Source organism: Microcebus murinus, chromosome 8 (assembly GCF_040939455.1).
Source record: "Microcebus murinus isolate Inina chromosome 8, M.murinus_Inina_mat1.0, whole genome shotgun sequence".
Lineage (NCBI taxonomy): Eukaryota > Metazoa > Chordata > Mammalia > Primates > Cheirogaleidae > Microcebus > Microcebus murinus.
The window spans coordinates 66289480-66311519 of NC_134111.1; the positions used below are offsets into that span (position 1 = coordinate 66289480).

The 22040-nt window shown below is 42.4% G+C and overlaps 1 protein-coding gene across 4 annotated transcripts in view; it reads left to right on the plus strand.

Moving 5' to 3' along the window:
- Positions 1-22040, plus strand: part of MYO1B (myosin IB) — a 175307-nt gene that overhangs the window by 19130 nt on the left and 134137 nt on the right. For all 4 annotated transcript variants that reach the window (XM_012776932.3, XM_012776935.3, XM_012776937.3 and 1 more), the window contains exon 2: positions 11649-11792. In XM_012776932.3, the coding sequence (XP_012632386.1) occupies positions 11658-11792 (135 nt within the window). In that variant the 5' untranslated portion in view covers positions 11649-11657. The remainder of the gene's footprint in view (positions 1-11648; positions 11793-22040) is intronic.

The window sequence follows — 22040 nt, forward strand, 5'->3', positions numbered from 1 at the left end:
TTCCTTACCCCAGGAACAAGAAGAGTGCACTAAATTCAGTACATTTCTCCAGTTTGTTACTGAAAAGAGCCCGATGATGGGAAGGCCCATTTTTTTTTTTAAAGGAAGTTAGGTACACCCCAGTATATTCCAGGCTATTTTATGAGTGTCTTGTTCAGCCGCTTGTCTTCCAGAACTGATCTGGAGGGGCCTCCAAAACTGATGGGAACAGGAAACCTGATGTGAGTGCGTACCAGGTGCAAATCACTGGATGTTTAATTGCATTGAGAGAGTACCTTGGGTGATGGCATGATCTGATCGAGTAGTATAAAGAGAACAGAAAGGATGAATCTACAAGTCGGGCAAACACGGGCAGAGGGCAAGGGACAAGACTTGGGTGAGAATATTAGCACATGGAATGAGATTGAGACCCTCTGATTAATAAAGCTGATTCATTTGGAAGGGAAGTTTGTTTTCCCCTGGTGGCTGTATTCAATTTAATAATCACTAGTCTTTGGTGTCTGTGCACCCGCCAGGAACAAATCAGAGCTATAGGGGAGTGCCAGTTATATTTGAGCAGTTTTACATTCACCTCGGGGTTCCAGGGTCTCAGCTTTGCCAATCTAAACACATTCGACTTCTCGGAATTTTTTTTATCTGTCTCAAGGGAACAAATTGAAAAGTCTTTGGGTTATAATTAGCACGTTCCTCTGTACAGCTGAGTTTGTATTTCTGGATGTAACAGTGGTTTATAGTTTTTGGCTACCTTGTCCCTCAGGAACTCGTAGCTCTTTTCAGACGTTAGCTCATTAATTCTGGTAACAGTGTGAGCCGGGTAGCGTGACTCCAGGCTCTCCCCCAAGCCAGGGCTGCTTGCTACCCATTCAGGACCTTCTAGGGTTGTGGCAGGTGCAGGGTCCAAGGTGAGGGGGTGGAGAGGGAGGCAGGGCCTTGGGGGACAGCAGTGCTCTGAAGTTTCCCTGCCCTTTGACAGCCCTTCCTGCTCTGACCTGCAGAGCCACCTCCAGGCGGTGACTGTAGGGGACAGTGGTGTTGGCTGCATTTCCTCCTTGGGGCTTAGAATTCCAAGGAAGGCCTATTGCAAATGAGGCAACTCTCTAGGTTAGTTACACACTTCCCAAAAGACAGGACGGAAGAGTCAGTAAGTTCTTCAGGGTCGGAAGAAGTGGGAATTTGGGAAGGGAGGAACTCATCTGGCAAGTGTGCTCTCAGTCCGCATGACAATCCTGTGGAAGGATGTTGTCATCCCTGAGTCTTTAGAGCAGAAATCTGAATTCCAGAGGTGAATTCCCTTGCATTTGAGACTGGGTCTGTGGTTCCAGAGCCTGTGCTGTACCATACTGGGGTGGACCAAAAGGGTCCTTTGTGGTAAACTGTCACTACAGCCTTTCTGTAATGCAGACATGCAGCTTCTCTTTAAAAAACCGTGGGCTGTTGTGAAGAGCTTGGCAACTTAGGAATTAGATTTAAGGGTGTGCTTAATATAATAGGTGTGAAAGACCAGTCAGGAAAGCTTCATCCTCACCCTGGCTCTCCCAGAAACCAGATGTGTGACACCTCCTGGGGCCACTGCTTCATCTGTTAAAAGAGGTTTTGCCTGGCATCCTGAGGTCTGAGTCCTTGCTCTTTAATTATAAACAAAGGCACTTCGAAATTTTGCTCATAGGTCAGAAGAGAGAGTTGGTAGTTAGTAATCCAAAGTGCATTCCATGTTGTTATAGCAGCCACTGTTATTTTTGACTCAAAATCCTTCTAATTAGTCTAGATGCTGTATTTGTCATACTCACTTTCCACAGTTGGAAAAAACTTTTTTCCCGTCACTTTGAGAATTGTGAAGTTCTAGGTGCTGTCTTTCAATCCTTAGTAACTGGCCTGTGCCTGGAATGGAGGGTATCAGTAGTTGAGCTCCTAGTTGATAGCGTTTGTTGGTAAGGCTGTCCTTTCCTTACCCAGACAGAGGGAAACCTTGGTCTTGACCCCTGGTGGGCTATGCAGAGGTGCTCTCTGGGATATTAACCCTTAGGTAACTAGAATGGTGAACTAGTTGCTCCTGTCATTCATAGAGCTTTTTAAAGTTGGAGTCAGGCTTTATGGCATTATGGGCTTCTACTTGCTTTTATCCGTTTGTTTATTTTCACTCCCTGTTCAAATCTGTTTGATTTCCTTACTGCCCGTTAATTTAATGTCCTTTGTATTATCCAGAGTTTGAACACAAGGCGACAACATACTGTATGGCAATTGCCCAGTAGTTGTGCCTGTTTCTTTCCTAATCCAAGATCCTAACAAAAGCCCTCCTACTAGCAATCCATTAGATATTTTTAGCAGAAAGCTTTAGAGGAAGGCGGGGGGGCTCAATATGTAGTTGGCTTTAACAGTGGAATAAAGGATTGGAAAGTGAGATGACTATAATTTGTGAAGCAAATGCCATGAATAGACACACCTTATATAAATTTCTCCAAGCAAGTGTGTTGGTAGAAATGAAAATGAGCATCACTTGAACCTTTTCACAAATGCCTGTCAGGGCCCGCTTTCTCTTGTACTTTGGGGAACCCTGCAAAGTACCCCATGTGGTTCTGTGTTGCCTACTAGCCCCCCCTCTCTTTCGAGAGTCACGCTACTTAAGTAAATTCTAAAGAATTCTATTCTAAAGAATCCAATTTTTATTCCATTTGCACTTTAGGTTGATGAATACTGAGAAAGTGTTTTATCCTTTGGTTTGTAACTTGAGTCTTTCATGAAGATGTTCTTGGTGTGTCATCTGAGACTCTCTGATTATCCTTTGCCAGTTATGACCTGGACAGGAAGGGTAGAGATGATGGAAACAGGCTGGACAGAAGAATGGGCTGTGCCTCTCTAATGCGCATTCATTCCTTTACTCTACACAACAGGACTCTGGGTGTCAGCCACTCTGCCAGGCAGTGGGGCCTTTGCATTTTGAGAACTGAAGCCTCCCTTCTCCAGGGGAGGAGCAGACAAGCAGACTAACAGTTGTGAGGGAGGTTTGTTGGCATAATAGTCTGACCAGGCAGCTGTAGCAAAATACCATAGACTGGTGGCTTAAGCAACAAACATTCATGTCTCACAGTTCTGGAGGCTGGGAAGTCCAAGATCAGGTGGCTGGCAGGTTCAGTTTCTGGTGAGGGCCCTTTTCCTGGCTTGCAGATGGCTGGCTGCCTTCTAGATGTGTCCACAAATTCCAGAGAAAGAACAAACTCTGGTTCCTCCTCCTCTTATAAGGACACTAATGCCATCATGGGGGCTCCACCCTCCTGATCTCATCTAAACCTAATTATTTCCCGAAGACCTCACCTCCAAATATCATCATATTAGGGGTTAGGGCTTCAACATAAGAATTTGGGGGACATAAGCATTCAGTCTTTGCAGTTGGCTTGCTCAGAGCACACTGCCTATGATGAATGGCCTCTTCTCACTGGTTTAATTTGGGGGGATTTATTTAAGACTAGAAGCTCAGCTGAACCTAGCAAGGGCCTACAACTAGAGCTACCATTAGTGTCTGAAGCAGCTTTTGTGTCTGCCCCACATGCCTGTCTTTGTGCTTCATTCCTCTCTTCAGACAGGCTTCCTCTGCAGGAGCCTGGCAAGGCTCCCCCGAATGACACCCCGTTCTCGGGATCTCCAGGAACTTCTGGTGTGTGCAGCCAGCTGCCGGTAGTCTCTGTGTCCTGATGCCAGCCCCTTCCTTGGGAGCTGCCATTGTTTTGGCCAGTGTGTACCTGCAGCTCGGTTAGCTGTGGCCTGGTTGAGGGTGTCTTTGGAGGCCTCGGCACTTGTGCATGTTGTGAGAGGTTTGCCTCAGGGTAGGGGAACTTCTCAGGGGAGAGATGAGAAAGCAACAGTCAGGGTGTGGAGCCATGTGTTCTCTACTAAGTAATTTTTTTTTTATTGGGGCAAAATATTTATAACATAAAATTTTTAACCTTTTTTAAGCATACAGTTAGTTCGGTGGCATTAAGTACATACACATTCTTGCGCAACCATCACCACCGTCCATCTCTAGAGCTTTTTTGTCATCCCAAACTAAAACTCCATACCCATTAAACAGCAACTCCCCAGCCCCTGGCAGCCACCATTCTTCTATCTCAATGAATTTGACTATTCTAGGTACCTCATATAAGTGGAATCATACAGTATTTGTCCTTTTGTGACTGGCTTATTTCACTTAGCATACTGTCTTCAAGGGTGGATCTGTAGCCTGTGTCAGAATTTCCTTCCTTTACAAGGCTAGATAATGTTCCATTTTGCATATGTACCACATTTAGTTTATTTATCCCTCGATGGACACTTGGGTTATTTTTACCATTTGGCTATTGTGAATAATGCTGCTAATGGACATGGGTATACAAATATCTGTTTGGATTCCTGCTTTTCATTTCTTTTGGGTCTATACCCAGAGTGTAATTGCTGGGTCATATGGCAACTCTGCGTTTAATTTTTTTTGAGGATCTGCTAAGAAATTGGAGTATTGGTTTAAAGCACTTGAGAGTTATTAAAGAATTTGAAGCAGGGTATGCCTGATCAGACTGTGATTTTAAAAGGTGACTTGGATAGTGTGGGCAAACAAGGCAGAGAGACCATTTAGAAAGCTATTGAGGGAAGGGATGGAAGTGAGAGTGATCACGGAGATACAATCAGTGAGCCAGGTTGGATATGAAGAGAAGAAGTAAGAGATAAGAAGAAACCAAAGATGAGAACCTGGGTCAATCGTGATTTTTAGGATTTAGGGAGAATAAGAGGGTTTTTTTTGCTTGTTTGTTTGTTTGTTTTAGTATTTTGGTGTCAGGTAGTAGAGAATATAAGTTTTGGACATGTATGGAAATGTTAGACACAGCCAAGTGGTAGAGATGGTTGGTGGGCAGGCTATTGATACATACGGGTTGCTAATTTGGGGGAAGGGAGAAGGTAAGAACAAAGGGGCAGATGGCCATGCAGGTTGGCTGAACTTAAAAATGATGGGGGCACTACTGGTGTAGCTCTACAGTTTCACAGCTCCAATGGGTCTATTTCACATTCCTACCTTGAGACGATATATCAAAATTTATAAAAACAGAAGTGATGGCTAATTCACTGGATATAAAAGTCATGTTTCGAAAGGATGCTCATAAATTCAAAAGGATTTAGACCAAAGCATAAGAGTGTTGAATTTGGTTAAGTCTTTTTGCTCATCTGCGTTTTCTAATTTTTTTCTATAGTGAACATGTATTACTTTTAATCCTTAAACAGGTCTTTTGAAATTTCAAAAGTGGCCCATTTTCTTGCCTCACCTACTGGACTTTGAGCTCCTGGGGGGTGGCGTGGGGAGGGGAGGTACCATGATGTTCTGTGTGTCCTTAGCACTTCACACAGTGCCAGCAACACAACAGGACTCAGTACTGTAAGTGCTGGTTGAACTGAAGTGAATGGAAATTTAATCTAACCGCTCTCAGAGACATGAGATTTGGTGCTGTTGTAAAAGACCTAGGAAGGAAATTCCAGTTTTTCTCAATCACTTAGCTCATTATATTAGGTACTGAACCACGTCCTATATAGGCTTGGCCCCTTTTTTTGCCTTTGTTTTGCCTTCAGGATTTGTTGAGAGTTATTTTGTTCATGAAATCTTGCCACATTGGCCCCGTTTTCTTACTTAAATGTGTTTCTCATGTTATTCTTAAAAGCATTAGTGATCTCGTTGGGAGCCAAGTGGCTCAATTCTGTTTCCTGTCCTTTGTTGATAATATGTTTTTGGAAGAATGGATCAAAGTGGCTTGAAACCACAGTCATTATTTTGCCTTCTGGTCGGCTGTGATGGAACCAACCCTTGGCAGCTGTGAGAATGTGCATTGTTGTGTGACTCAGTTGTCAGTTGTAAATTTGCATACTTGTTTTCCCTTTGTATATCACTGAATGGGTACCATGTGCAAGAGGCTGGGTGCTAGTCTTTCAGGGAAATAAAGATGAATAAGGTGTGATTCTTGACACCAAAGGACTGATTTTCCAGAAAATGTGCTGTCATGCATACATGACCACCATACAGGGAGGTTAATGAGTGGAACTGGAGTCAGATTAAAACAATTGTTACTATGCTAAGAAGACTGTCTGTAGGCCTGCCCCCGATGTATATTGCTAATAATAGATGTGTTTTAAAAGTTGTCATTTACAATTACTGAAGCAGTAGGTAACTGCTTTCACAAAGTTTTCCTGCACATGACTTTTGGCTTTGCTTTAAAAGTTCCTTCAAATTTAAAATTATGTTAATGATTTGATATTAATTCTTATTAATCATTGGAACCTCAGATCTGATTTGTGAATATTCTTTCAAATTCTACAATAAAAGTGGTTCAACTTAAAAATATATGTTCTCATCTGTGGTACTCTTAAGAACTTTGAGTTCAATGGAGGACCCCCAGATAAAGTGAGCTTTATTTCAGTTTATCATCCATCTTGTCTCAGTTATTATTAAACTATTATTAAGTTTATTATTAATTTGGAATAACTTCTCGGTGTTATTTTGATATTGAATAGTGGAATGACCATGCACTTCACATGGCTGTGCTGTTTTGTGTAGCTATCTCTGTGGGAGGGGGGTGTGGCTAACAGCTTGGGGAATGTTGGTCTTTGATGTTCCCAACCACAGATGACATTGACATGGGAGGTGGCTTGCAATTTAAGGTTAGTGACTGGGTAGACTCATTATATTTAAATGTTAGATGGCCATTTAAAGATGATATAGGATGTTTATGTCACATTATCTTGGATTTTGAGGAAATTTTGGAATAACACTTTCAATATTTTAAACAGTAGTTTAACCCTACAAAAGATGCCGGTAAATGAATTGGTGTATGTTGAAATATAGATAGTAAATTTGGAAATTCCTGAGATGAGAGTTGGTAGGGGAAGAAACAGTTGTAATCATATATTTTGTTTTTTCTTGGCTGGACAAACAACTGGAAAGGGCTGGCACAGCCATGGAGTTGCTTGGCACCAGTTGGTAGGCTGGTGGCTCGCCTAACTTGCACCCTTAGATAGAAGGACTCTGCTTCCACACTCTGAAGGCTCCTGCAGCCATTGTGTTTTGTAGATTGCCTCTGCCAAGATTAGGAGAAACAGGTTAGGTTTTACATAACAGTGAACATATAACAGTGGTGTGATACTATATGTTAGGCACAGTACTTAGTTTCATGTCAGTTAGGAATCTTTGTTGCTGGCAAGGCAGGAAGGATATAGAGACTCACAGAATTGCAGGGGTAGGAAGACCTGGAAGGATAGATGCAGGCTGGGGAGGTAGACAAGGAAGCAAGGAAGGGAGGGAGGGCTGGGCAGCAGGATGCATAGCGGAAGCCGTGCTGCAGGACTACCTGGTCCTAGCTCTGCTGCCGCAGCTATCACCTCCCAGGAAGATGTGATTGGCTGCACAGAAGCCACGTTTCCATTTCCTGCCTGTCTTGGGGTGGAGAGAGAACAGATCTGTCTCCTTTGGGTTCTGTAATGGAAATTGGGCACTACTTCTCACAAGATTACATATAACTGGGGACTCTCTGGAAGGGAGATCAAGTGCATGTAGGCTAGACCAAAATAGGACATCTATGTGAAGTGCATGGTCATTCCACTATTCAACATCAAAATGAATTGTTCTCAAACTCACTAATGTTGCAGGCACAAAGTCCAAGTCTCAGGGCACACCAGGCTGTGGTTTAGTCAACTGTTTTACTATTATATAGAAAAGGTGATCATCTTGCCAGTCCTGCCCTCCACCCTGTGCCTTAGATCAACCAGTTTTTGCTTTTTAGTGTATTTAAAACACTCCACTTTCTGGTACTTGTCTTTTTTATTAGGTAAGATGCTTTCTGTTGCAAATAATAGAGAATCCACCTCAAACAGCGCAAACAATCAAACAATAAAGAGAACTAATTGGCTTACATGACTGAAAACTTGAGAGATGGGCTGTGGGCTTCAAGTGCAATTTGATCCAGAGGCCTGGAATGTCAGCAGGGCTCCAGCCCTAATAATTCTAGGTAATTTTCTTGCCCTCCCCTCCGCCATGTATACTCTTCCTCTTCGGACCAGTCCCCCTCACGAAAGCAGAGTTGGCTACAGCAGTTCCAAGTGTCACGTCTGCAAGTCACGCCATCCAGAGGGAGAGAGAACCTTCGTGCTCATATTCCAAGCCAAAGTCTCCAGCTCAGTCACCTGCCCAGCCTTGAATCGGTTACAGCGGCTGGGAGATGGGAATGTGTTGATCGACTCAGCTTAGATCACATGCTAATTCCTGCAGCATGGGGTAGCATCGCCTTCCCCAGAACCACGTGGATTCCCATGGGGGCTCTTGGGAAGGGAGAAGATAGATGCACCCATAGTAGGTATCAAACAAAAAGTGTCCCCAGTGCTCTGCATACATTCTCATTTCATTCTCCCTGTAACCCCCTGTGAATTCTACTGATGGTTGGTTTATGGGAAACGTTGAGTTAACAAGTTCCTTCAGAGAAAAATACAAATTGATTCTTTTGGTGGAGCAAATGTACCAAACTCATTTCACTGAGATGTCAAAGTGAACCAAACCAAGGTTGGAGATGGTGGTCACTGTATGGGAAACCAATCCAGTTTTAGGAAGATGTGGAAGTGCCACCACACCATTTTCTTACTGCCTTGTTTTTGCGTTAAGAATGAAGGAGGCTGTCACCATATCCTCCTCCAAAGTATAATACCTAGATGCTAAAAAGATAAATAAAACTGTGCTTGAATGACTAAATGGATCTTGGTGTCACCTTTTCGGTTTGGTTTGCAAAAGTTGGGTTGTCAGGGATTTTCACTTTTTACCAGCTGCCTCTCACCCAGCATTTGTTTTGCCCGCTACTCTCCTTTGGATGGTAAAGTTGGGATAGAGGTGTAAAAATTAGAACTCACACAAACTTTCTTGGAATTTATATTGGAAAAGATGGTAAAGCAGGTTTAATTACAGAGAAAGATTGGCTGCTTAATTATTGTTACCTGCAGTGAGGCAGGCCTTGGTGTCTTTCTGCAGCTGTTTCTATAAATAGACTCTATACAGGCATCCACCCCAGGGCAGAGAGTTCCTATTCAACCTCTTTGCTTAATTTAAATTGCTGGTTTGAGGTAGTTATTTTTGAAACCCTTCTCAGGTTGACTTCCCCCTTAATCCCTAAGCCTTCTTCCCTCATCTGCCAAATTATATGTAATGCATCGGAGCTAGAGTGCTTTTGGCATTACATGAGTCTGAGAACCTTAAATTTGATTTAAATGTTAATTTATTGTGACAAAGGTTGGGCACTCACAGTCCTATTCCTGTGCACATCTGTCTGTGGACTTGGGTGCGGCTCCGCTGTCTCCCGGGCTCCTGCTGCATCTCCGGAGCGGGGCAGCTTCTCCCATCCCCACGAATTTTGAAATGCAGGAACCCATTCTTTGGGCCACCATTGTTGGGGTGTAGTGATATCTGGGACTATTTATTCCAGATGTAGTTGGCATAAAATTAAAAATACATAAATTAACAAAAAGATTATTCTGTTCTTCTTTTGAGTATTAAATAGTTCCTTATTTGGTTTTTCTTGTTTATGGGAGATTCTCTTGACTTCATCTTAGTCTCTCCTTTTTGGCTTTTCAGAGGCTTCTCATTTTTTTTTTTTAGTTGGGTCAAAAAAAAAAAAGGATATGTTTGTGGATTTATATGAATTGCTAGTAATTAATAATAATGAATCACTTAATTACTAGCCAGCCCTTCCCATTTCTCTTTAAAACAGACCAACGAAATGTAGTTTCTGTTGCCTCTAAGAGATCTCCTGGCTGTTCTAGACTAGAATACTGTGTTTCCCTGCAAATAAGACCTACCCACAAAATAAGCCCTAGCAGGATTTCTAAGCATTTGTGCAATATAAGCCCTACCCCGAAAATAAGACCTAGTGATGGGTGTGACTACGCAGCGTATCTGCACATCCCATGCATTTGTCGCCGAGCGGTAAAGAAGAAGAGCAGCCCTTCTTCTCATCTGCCCCATGGTGACAGCTACTATCCCAGAGGTGACTGGAAAGGTGCGGGCAGCCCCAAGGTCGGCTCCCCCTGTCAGGTCCCGGCCATCCTGTGCGTGCTGCAAGCTGAGGCTTTGAGGGGAAAATAACACATCCCCTGAAAATAAGCCCTAGGGTGTCTTCTTGGGGAAAAATAAATGTAAGACTCTGTCTTATTTTCGGGGAAACACGGTAGGAGGCCTTTTAAAAATTTAAATTGCTACGACATAAACAAGCAGACCAGCCTGTTTATGAAGGACATAGTATGCTTGGGTGACTCCTTAATAGAAAAAAATCAACTGTACTTTCCACTCAATATCAGGGGCATGCATATATGTAAGTATATATTGAAAAATTATTCAGTATTAGTATGCTGAAGTTATATAAAACTGACTTCTGCATTGGAAACATTTAGAGAGACTAGCCCAGATGAATTTAGTTTTATCATTTTACCATTTGAATCTGGTCATATTAGAAGAACTAACATAAACATGTATGTACACACACATAACATACATGCATTCCAATGCCAACTGTCATTCTAACAAACATGCCACTTTCCTATGTTCAGACGTTTGAAAGACTTTTAGTACTTGTGACAGTGATCAGATTTAAAGCTTTGGGGACTTAGCATTTCACTGCTGGGTGACACCATACACATTAGTAGGGGAGTAGAATGCTGCCTTTATAATGTGCCTCTGTTTCCAAGTGGTACACTTACATCTAGCCAAAGGGAAACTATAGTATTTCTGGTCTGTTCATTGCATGTTAATTCGATTTTGCTGTTACACTGCCACGTCTGTTGGAATGAAAATTAAGAACACAGAGGTCACTCTTGGCAGGTTATGTCATATTGGCAAGTTCTGATTTACAAGTGGGTTATGTTCTTTTCTTTATACGTCCATTTTGAGTACCTGGAATGAAATTTACTCCCATAGATGCAATGTTGTAAGTGGTGATTGCATTCTTTCACACCAAATGCAAAACACTCTTAAGTAACCATAGCAAGTTTCTTAATCTCTCTGAGCTTCAATTTTCTTGTTTTAAAATGGGGGTAACAATACCTACCTTATAATGAGTTACTGTGAAGTTATTCAATTAATTAATGCATTAAAGTTCTTGGGGTAGTATCTGATAATGTGGTGAGTAACCAGTAAATATTAGCAATGTTACTTTTCAAAACAGTATTTCTTGGGATGTTTCTGGATTTCATCATGGGATGCTAGAGGATGTATCTTGGAGGAAGCAGGTTCACAGTCTGACATTGGTATGCAAGCCTGGGGGAAAGGGCTGGGCTGGGTTTTTTTGCCTGACTTTTGCAACTTTCAGCTGGGGAGAAGGGATGGTTTAAAAAAGAAAACAAAGATCATGGCTTTCTAGTGGCTCTTTCTGTAGGTGGCCTTTGCCTGGGATGAGAGATGGGAAGGAGCTTTATTTGTGGCAGCAGGTTGGCAAATGGGGCAGCCAAGTCAGCAGCTTCTGACATAGTTCTTAGGGAGGGAAGGTTCTGACATCTCCTGAGGCAGGTGAGGGACGTTTGGAACTTCCAGTGTTTCATTTCTCCAGTAGTGCCAAGAATCCATCAAAATAATTTTGCTCATTTAAATTGACCCGTTTCCCTCTCTTCTGCAGCAGGAGACCATGGCCAAAATGGAGGTGAAAACCTCACTTCTGGACAACATGATTGGCGTTGGAGACATGGTTCTTTTAGAACCTCTCAATGAGGAGACCTTCATCAACAACCTCAAGAAGCGTTTTGACCATAATGAAATATATGTGAGTATACACAAAGGTCATCTGGGGTGTTAGACTTTGTATTTTGTGGCAAAGAGCTGGCTTTTCTTTCTCAGATTTTTCGTTTTTCTCTCTGTTTCTTAAAATCCAGAAGTATTAATATTTGTACCCTTAGAAGGAGTTTTGAGCATTTGGCACATGATTAAAACTGATTAGTCAAGTGAGTCTGCTTTCCAAGTGGTGCTTATAGAGTATCCGCTACGTGCAGTATCGGATATTGAGGGCATTCTAAAGCAAGTGGAACATTAGTTTCTGCCTTCCGAGGAACATATGTTCATAAGGAATTTTGAAATCCATAGGCATCTTCTTGGATGCCTTCATAATATTAACAAAGTCTAATCATTGAGAAGCTACTCATTAAAATGCAAGGCAGTGGACTATTAAAAAAAAGACATGAACCTTCTTGACATTTGTAGTTAGTAGGGACAGAAAAAAACTACCAGATAAGAATATGTGATTGGTCTCTGGAGATTTAGGACTAGTCATGTCCTGCTATACAAAAGTATAACGCCCGCCATATACAGAAATGAAAGCATAAATACCTATTTACAATAATAGGAAATTTCATGTTGTAAAAATTCTTTTTTAGGGATTTCACAGTGTTACTTTATCAAGTTCTTTAAATATGTATAAAATGTGAGTAAAAAATACATTTCTGTGTAGCTTTTCATGAGTTTGCATAAAACATAGAAACTTGCATCTCTGGAGGTAAAGTTGTGTTGTTAACTAAACCAAAGAAATGGGGCATTGGTTCCCTATACTTGTAGCTGAGAAGGATACAGGATGGACTGGATGGAAGTATAGGGTTAAAGGATCCTGCCTCACATTTGAGTTCTCTTTCTCCTTTTTAAAGTGTGCATCTGTGTATGGAGAAGAACTGGATTAGGGGGCCATGCTTCGTATTTTTCTATCAGTGTGGGGAAGAAATATAAATAAATAAAAGGACAGGTGATAAAGTCATATAAGTAAGATCAATTATAACTTTTATAGAACTAATGTATTTTTAAAAATTCTATGCAAAATGATAAGCTATATTATTTTATGTCACATACAGCTTTCCTTTGTAGGTAGTCTTAGTCTGTCTTAGTCTGTCTGAGCTGCTATAACATAAAATCCATAAACTGGGTAGGTTGTAGACAACAGAAATTTATTGCTCACAGTTCTGGAGTGTGGGAAGCCCAACACGAAGGGGCTGGCAGATTCGTTGTCTGGTGATGGCCTGCTTTCTGATTCACAGATGATTGCCTTCCCACTCTGTCCCCACAGGGTAGAAGGGGACGCTCTCTGGGGCCTCTTTGGTAAGGGCTCTAATCCCACTCATGTGGTATCACCCCTCATGACCTAGTCACTTCTCAAAGGCTCCGCCTCCTAAAACCAGCACACTGGTGACTATGTTTCAACATAAGAATTTTGGGTGGACACAAACATTCAGACCATAGCACCAATCATGTTTCAAGGATAACTTTGGATAGTTAATTTCTTTACAAAATAGTGGTCATAATCTAGGAATTGAACTTTTCATCCTTCTCAATTCATACTGTTGGAGATGGGAGGAGGTTGACGGTAACATGAGACATATGAATACTGCTTTGGGAATATTAATTTGATAACTGGTTACTAAACTGAGGTATAAGTGCTGATGCAAGGCCAGGTGTGGTGACTCACACCTATAATCCTAGCAATTTGGGAGACTGAGGCAAAAGGATTGCTTGAGATCAGGAGTTCAAGACCAGCCTGAGCAACATATCAAGACCAGTCTGAGTAACATACCAAGATCCTGTCTCTAAAAAACATAAAAGAAAAAAATAAGCCTGGCGTGGTGGCACACGCCTGCAGTCCCAGCTACTCAGGAGGCTGACGCAGGAGGATTACTTGAGCCCAGAAGTTTGAGGCTACAGTGAGCTATGATGACACCACTGCAATCCAGCCTGGGCAACAGAGTGAGAGGAAGGAAGGAAGGAGGGGAGGAAGGAAGGAAGAAGGGAAGGAAGGGCGAGAGGGAGGAGAAAGAAAAGAAAGAAAGGAAGGAGAGAGAAAGAAAAGAAAGAAAGTGCTGATCCCAATGGAAAAGGTAGAAAATGCTGCTGCAGGGCAGGGAGGTGGCATTGTGTGGTTTGGCAGTGAGGCCTGGTGTCACATTCCCTCCAAGTGTAGCAGTTCTGCTTTCAGGTGGGAAAGCCTGACGATTCTCCAGCTTTAATTGAAAGCATGGTCTGATATCAAATAAAAGACAGACTTTAAACATTGGTCTTTGAGATGGAGATAGGAGAAATCAATTATATTGTAACTAATGTTGCTGATCATTTTTCTTTTTGGTTCTAAAAAGCACAGTTCACTTTCAGATGAATTGAAAATAGGATGGAGAGTAGAACATTACGTGTATTCAGATACCTGATTTGTTGTTTCCACTAAAAATAAAACAATCCCCTTTTTAAGAAAATGCCAAGTGTTAACATTCATAAGTCTTTAGCAGACAAAATGTCTGGGTTTCAGCCCTACATAATTTTATTTTCTAAATTATTTTTGGAATGCCCTTTCTGGTTATAAAACAAAAGCAGAAAATGGATTTCAGCTTCCAGTTATTCACATATTATTGTTTTCCAATTAATGTTTTCCATGATACGTTAGGGCTACTATTTCCATGAGATGTGTGCCTTCCTTTTATAACTTTAAACATGTCATGTTGATGAGCTGTGCATTCTCTATTTAAGTGAAAAAAAGCAGATTATAGAGTAAATGTATAGTATGATACTATTTTTTGAAATAAATGGGGGTGGGGAAGGGCCAGGCACAGTGGCTCATGACTGTAATCCCAGCAACTCAGTAGGCTAAGTTGGGAGCATTACTTGAGGCCAGGAGTTTGAGGCCAGCCTAGACAACATAGCGAGACTCAGTCTCTAAAAAAATGAAAAAAATTAGCTGGATGTTTTGGCTTGCACCTGTAGTTCTGACTGTTCATGAAGCTGAGAAAAGGGGATGGCTTGAACTCAGGAGTTCAAGGCTGCAGTGAGCTATTTATTACCTTGCTACAGCACTCCAGCCTAGGTTACAGAGTTATAAAAGGAAGGTATGCATTTTTTTATTTTCCCCCAAAGAAAAAAATGGGGAGGGGTATGAATGTGTACATATGTTTGTGTATATTTGTAGGCACACACAGAAAGATGTGTTACTTTGTGTACACGGTAGGGTGGGAACAGAAAGGGTTACTCTTTTAGACCTCTGTATTTTGGGACTTAAGTGAAGCCTATATTGCTTTTGTAATTAAAAAATGCTGCACAATAAATTTGATTACCATACTCCCCAGCCCCATGGGTCATGTATCTTACCCTTGGGAAATCTATTTCTGGCTCTCATTCTGATAATACTCCTGCTTTGCTTTTGTTCATGGGTTGCCACAAAATTGTTTAGCTTGATGCCCAAGGCTAAGTTAATATGACATGCAGCGTTTTACTGTTTTGTCCTTTGCTTTGTTTTTTAATTCTTTCCCAGCAAATGAAGATGTAGTTAAAAAAAAAAAAGTCTCTTTTATAGTTGCTCTGTTGTACTAGAAAAGTGGGTGACCATTTAGGGTGATCCATCGTGTGGGTGTATTGAGCAGTCATTTGTAGGTTCAGAGCCCTGGTTGATAAGGGGGCTAGTGAACCGAAGGTCCCTGGGTCCAGATTTTTGAACTCTGGCTACACCCATGGCCTCAGCAACCTCCTGTGTAGACCAGCTTTCCGTCAGGGAGCTCTGTTCTTCCATCCTGCTATCCGTCTACTCTTCCTCCCCACATATTTAGATATAAAAAACAGTTCCTACCTTTGCAGAGCTCTCATGAGAGTTTGCATTGCCTCTGGGTATGAGTTACCAGTGCTCTAGAGCATTCACAACCCCCAGGGAACCTCTGGATCTGCAGCCAGCTGGCTCTGGAGGTAGACTCCCTTGTCATTCTGTCACACTAAACCTGAAGCTCTGTGTAGGATGAGGCTGCTTGGAGCTAGTCAGAAGTGTCAGGATGTATTTGTTGCAAGTAACACCTACACCAGCCTGGTTTAAGCAAGACAAGGAGGTTTATTCACTTGTATACCTGACAAGTCCGCAAGTAGTTCTGCTTTCAGAATTGGTTTGATATTGCGGCTCACTGATATCACCAGGAACTTTGTTTCCTACTGTCTGCTTTACCTTCCTTGGCTGTTACTTCATTCTGAGGCTTCGTAGTGGCAAAGCAGCTGCAGCATTCCAGGCGTTGCATTCGTATGCCGTGCTGTCTAGAAGGGACAATGCTCTATTCTAGCACTGTAAGTCAGAGGCTGAGATCTACCCTGGTTAGACCTCGTGAGTCACACACACTCCTCAAACCATTGACTACGACCAGGCGGTGGGAGTGAGCTGAGTAGCCTAAGAAAATGGTCTTTAGGATTAGGGTTGGGTCAGCTTTGTCCAAAGTAGATGGGCTGTGTGTGAAAAAGGGGATACCCAACCACTTACACCTCTCCACGTGCTGGGAGGAGGGAAAGGGCCGTGCATGCCGAGGAGCTCCCCGCTGTACAGCCCACGTCGGTGTGGTGGGAAAGTGTGTAATGAAGTGGCGTCGTTGTTGTTGATGCCAGACTAAAGGATGTGCCCCTGGGAAGCGCTTGTCTCTTGAGCTCTAGGTTTCTAGTGCACCAGAGGCGTGCTTCTCAGACTCTTCTCCTGGTGAGCTTCTAATGGCAGAGAAGAGTAAATAGCTTCTCCAGGGACTCCGGAGAATACTTGAAGTCTGTTTGCTTTCAGGAAATTTTGCTGAAATCTTTGCTTCCAAAAGTAATTCCAAGTTTTATTCTGATCTCTAATGCAGTAGTCCCCATCCTTTTTGGTACCAGGGACCGGTTTCATGGAAGACAGTTTTTCCACAGATCTGGGTTGGGTCGGAGGAGGGAGATGGTGAGTGATGGGGAGCGGCTGTAAATACAGATGAAGCTTCGCTTGCCCAGCACTCACCTCCTGCTGTGCGACCAGGTTCCTAACAGGCCATGGGCAAGTACTGGTCTGTTGCCCAGGGGTTGGGCTTGGCAGTGCTAATATATATGGGTTTGCTTTGGGCTAATGTACTACTTGCAACTCTTCTTGGAGTAAGATGCATGCTCCAGGAATATCTATTCTTTGATGTTAGGCATGTTCACACTCTTGCTTAAATAGCACCGAGTTGGTTCATAGCTGTTTTGTGGCCGGGTTGGGTCTCTAAATCTGGGACAGTTGCAGATGTTGACTGGGTCTTTGCAGTTAGGGCTGTGGAGATGGAGGAGGAGCAAGTGAGAGGAGATAGAGAGAAATGTGGGGTGGATGGGGTGACACATAAGACAGTGACTCTGCTTGCTTTTGTTGTTCCCTCTTGCAGAGTGCGGTTTAAGCTGGGCCCAGCTGCAGGACGTGCCGTTTGCTCTGGCAGGCTGTGTGTGGGGTCACTAGCTGGGAAGTGCTGGTCGTGACATTCCGAGCACGGCTTTTCTGTGTGCTTTCTGTCCTTTCTCAGACCTTCTTCTGGCCTCCTCACCCCGGCCCCCAGGCCAGATGCAATGGTGGCAGGACTTCATGTAGACTTTTATTGTGACATGGGAGATGGCAGAGCTGGGGACCAGCCAGATGTGTTCTGTTTTTAGGGGGACTGGTCAGGACTGCGGTTCTGTTCAGGAACAGGAAAGCTGCAATTTAGGTGAGAACAAGGCCCAGGGCAAATTTGGAAACTAAAGAACCAAGGTGTCTGTTCTCTGGCAAAAAGTATTTTTGGTGCCCACCAGTAAATTTAGTTTGTTTCTATCTGAATTATCAGGTTGGGGAACATTGAGATATAGGAAAGTCCAATTTTAGGAGCTTATGTTAAACCAATTTTAGTTGTAAGAGTGACTTCTTAGAATTCTAGGAAAAATTGTCTTATTTTTTTAGAAGTTAGTACTAGAATTGGGATTTGCAGAAGGGATGGGATGAGATAGTTTCATGAAATATACTCGATATAAATACTATATATTTAGTTTATTGCAGAATTAATGAAAATAATACTGGCTAAACGTATTTATTTGACGTTTCAAAAACACTTTTCATTTATACATATGAAAATCCCACTTTATGAGTTTAATAAATATTCCTGGGAATTTGGCATAAGTGGTATATTAGTTTTCTCTTGCTGCAAAACAAATTGCTACAAACTTAGTGGCCATAGTAACATACATTTATTATCTCCAAGTTGAAGCCTGGCTTAGCTGAGTCTTCTGCTGAGGGTCTTATCAGGTTGTGGTCCAGGTATTTGCAGGGCTGTAGGCTCACCTGAGGTTCGGGCACAGACCTTTTACAAGCTAATGGAGTTGTTGGCAGAGAGCAGGGCTGGAGTTCAAATGTCCAACTGAATGTTCTTCCTGCTACCTAGCTGTTCTCCAGATTTTTTTTTTATTTCCTTTAAAAAGTTTTTTTGTATTATAAAATTAACAAATGCTTTTGAAAAAAAATTCAAATACATAACATGAAAATGTAGTTTTCTTCCTTTAGGACTGCAGGCCATTTTCAGCATGAGCAGTGGTTAATAGGGTGGTAGGTCATCTTAGTTTGATTAAAAACTAATTTTCTCATTCCAGAATTGGAAGTAGGAGGAAGTGCTCTTTTGTTTAGATGGCTGGACCTTTATCCAGAGAACCCAGACTCCACAAGGTTTGATTGGAACAAGGGCGATCTTTAATGCTACCTCCAAATCCCACCTGGACCATGTCGGGAAATAAGGAGGGATCCAGGCCCTGTTAACAGGAAGTGCCTAGACCTGACTTGCATGAGTGGTTCACTGTTAGCCCTACTTTGCTTACTCTGCTTGCTTACTCTGCTCGCTGAAAAGGTGGACGGTTTAAGACAGACCTGGAGCGCAAGCTGTACGTGCTTTCCAGAGAGTGGTTTGGTGTTTGGACTGGAGCTAAGCGCTAGAAGACTCGATAAAGCTGGTGAAAAATGGCAGATCATGATGCTGAAGAGAAATGCTGTGTCTAATTTCTGGGCAAAGTCTATCTTTTGGACAGTTTTATAATAACAGTCATTTTGGGTAGTAACTTGCCAGTTTCAACCCCTGCGAGCTTTTTTACAACCTATGGTGATTGGAAAATTTCTTCTTAGAACTTTCAAAGTCAACCCACATTTATCTGTCGTTTATCAACCTCAGAGAGTTTTTTCATCATGTAGGCACTATATAGGACTTGAAATATTTGTATAATCTTTATAATATATTAACTTAAATATTTTGGTTGAAACCATACCTGAAATTTGATTTGGAGGAAGTTAAGGCCTGACTTCAGGCCTGTAGAAGCATCATCTTTTGGAAGCAGTGTGCTGGCACTAAGAAGCACAGACCTGAACTCCAGCCCTGGCTCTGCCATTTATTGTCTTTGAGACCTTGGACAAGTCCCATAATTCCTCGGAGACTGGTTTCTCACTGGTAAATTGATAAATGCTAAGAACGAATATTTATTATATTCTTATTGGTACCAGGTGCTGTTCTAAGCACTTTACATGCATTAGTTCCTTTAATTCTTACTGGAGTCCTATGCACTGTAGGTTTTTAGATTATCTTCATTTTACATGTAAGGAAACTAGGCTCAGAAAGGCTACGTAACTTGTCTAAGGTCACACAGCGAGTAGGAGATGGAGCTAGGATTCAAATCCAGGAAGGTCTGGCTCCAGAGCCAGACTCATATGATAGTTCTGCTGACTTTACACAGTTGCTGTAAGCACTAATAATACCACTAATATGAAAGCCCTTTCAGTTTTCAAAATAATTGGGTATGATATTGAAGAATATGTAGGCTTAGAACAAGGCAGTCTGAGAAAGGCCTGGACAAATCATTGAAATGACAAATCAGCATTTTTGCTATGTATTGAGTTAGCGCTCAGCAGTATGATATAAACTGATGTGACATGGAGCAAGCGTGTTCATTTCTAAGGTTCTGCTGATCATTACATGGTGCTAGCAAGTCAAAGGAAAGTGGTAACAGCCGTGAGGATGATTCTTCCCTGCTCTGGAAGGCGGGAGAAGGTATTGGGAGGAGAGTGCTTTTCATCATGTCCCCAGGATGGCAGGTGACTGGTAGCTGCACATGGTCCTTACCTTTAGGAACACAAGGCTGAGGAGAAAGAAGGAGCAACTCAGCACAAGAGACATGTCACCACTTCAACTGTCCCCTGTACATAGGCATCGCTGTCTGCTGTATACCTGCAGTGCAGCTGCATTTTAATGAGAATCCTAATTTCTAAAGAGAGGCTATTTTGGTTTTTGAACTCTGCTTGGGCAGGAGTGGAGAGGGGGTATGACGTGGCATGTTGGGAAAGGCACAGGTTTTGGCAGACAGATGTAAGTTTGAATCTTGGCCACTGACAACCACTGAGATCATTGTCAGCAATAGATGTTCTCTCGCCTGTGAGGTAGTCATCATGGTAGTTTACCCTGTTGAGTTGTGGTGGGGACGAAGGGGCATGTTAGTCTGGTACCTGGCACATAGTAGGAGTGGAGTACATGGTAGGTGCTATGACTATTTGTCAAATTTGGAAACCCAGAGTGACTTTTCTGTAGGGTTTCAGACACTAATGTGTGCTTTAGGTTACTTCTCTTTTTGCCCTTCCCTGCCATCCTCTTTTCCTCTTTCTGTTCCTCCCTCCCTTTTTGATATTCATTGTGCAGATTTTATTTTAGTCGTATTACTACTTTTTTTTTTTTTTGAGACAGAGTCTCGCTCTGCAGCCCTGGATAGAGTGCAGTGGTGTCATCATATTAATAGCTCACAGCAACCTCAAACTCCTGGGCTCAAGCAATCCTCCCACCTCGGCCTCCCAGAGTGCTAGGATTATAGGTGTGAGCCACTGTGCCTGGCCTTGTTGTGTTATTACTTTGAATTAACCACATAATAATGTTTTCAGGAGTTGTAGCTTATAGCAAATAATGTACCTATAACATGGGACCACACTGTACCTTAGATGAGAAAGTTTTATTAGGTCTAGAGAATGGTATATATTTGGAAAGTACTTATCTCATGACAGAGTTTGTCTCAAAGACGATATGGTAGTATTGTATCATCCTGCTCTAAAATAAAGGCTGCCGAGGTGATATTTTTAGCCAGTGTTTCAGCGTGGCATGGAACTCATATATAGTTCTTTAATTCATAGTCTGAAATGACTGGCAGCCCAGGAGCATGGGAATATGATGTGATGGTAGTGTAGGCGTGTCTTGGACTAGATAGCAGTGACTGTGCCCGACAGGCCTGTGGCTGCAGTTGGCCACCATGGCTTGTGGGACTTCCTGCTCTATGTATGGGCTCTTGATCTAATGCTAGTGATTTAAGGCGCAGCCTAGATAAAAAGATAAACAGGGGCTAGATTCTTTACCTAAACTTTGAATTGAGAAATCCTAAAAAAAATATGGTATATCCCTGAAAGCAAGATGCTGGCTTAATGATGTGGAGAGAGGCTGTGACGAGCCCTGACCAAGCAGAAACTGTGATTAGGAGTCTTGCAGAAGTGGACTTTCTGCGGAGTAGAAAGTGAGGAAACCAGCTAGTGGCAGGCCCTGAAGACGCAGAAACATGGGTGGCGAGGAGCACGTTGACTTGGAACTAGAGAGGAAATCTTCACAGACTCAAGTTGCTTTGGTCCATACAGCTGCCCTGGACCCAGAATCACCCTTGGGAATCAGCTTTTTTTGTAGCTTGGTGACACGTTTTTGGGGGTTCCTGGGTGTGTTCATTATTACAGTAAACCTACCTATGTGCCATGCAGCCGACAGAGCCTGACCAAGTCACCCGTCTTTGTCCTAGTGTCATGGAGCTTTGGGATGGAACTCTTACCTCTTCCTGCCTAATTGCGAGACCTTGGGCAGGTTATTTAAAACCTTCTAATGCCGCCAGTCTTTTCTCTGTAAAAATAAGTCTATTTTTACATGTTAGCATGTAACTGTTAGCATCAGTTTTATATATTTATTGCATATGCATCACAAATATGTTTCTGAGACTGGAGATGTGAGATGTGTGTACTGAATTACATTTTTTTTTTTTTTGAGACAGAGTCTCACTTTGTTGTCCAGGCTAGAGTGAGTGCCGTGGCGTCAGCCTAGCTCACAGCAACCTCAAACTCCTGGGCTTGAGTGATCCTTCTGCCTCAGCCTCCCGAGTAGCTGGGACTACAGGCATGCGCCACCATGCCCGGCTAATTTTTTATATATATATCAGTTGGCCAATTAATTTCTTT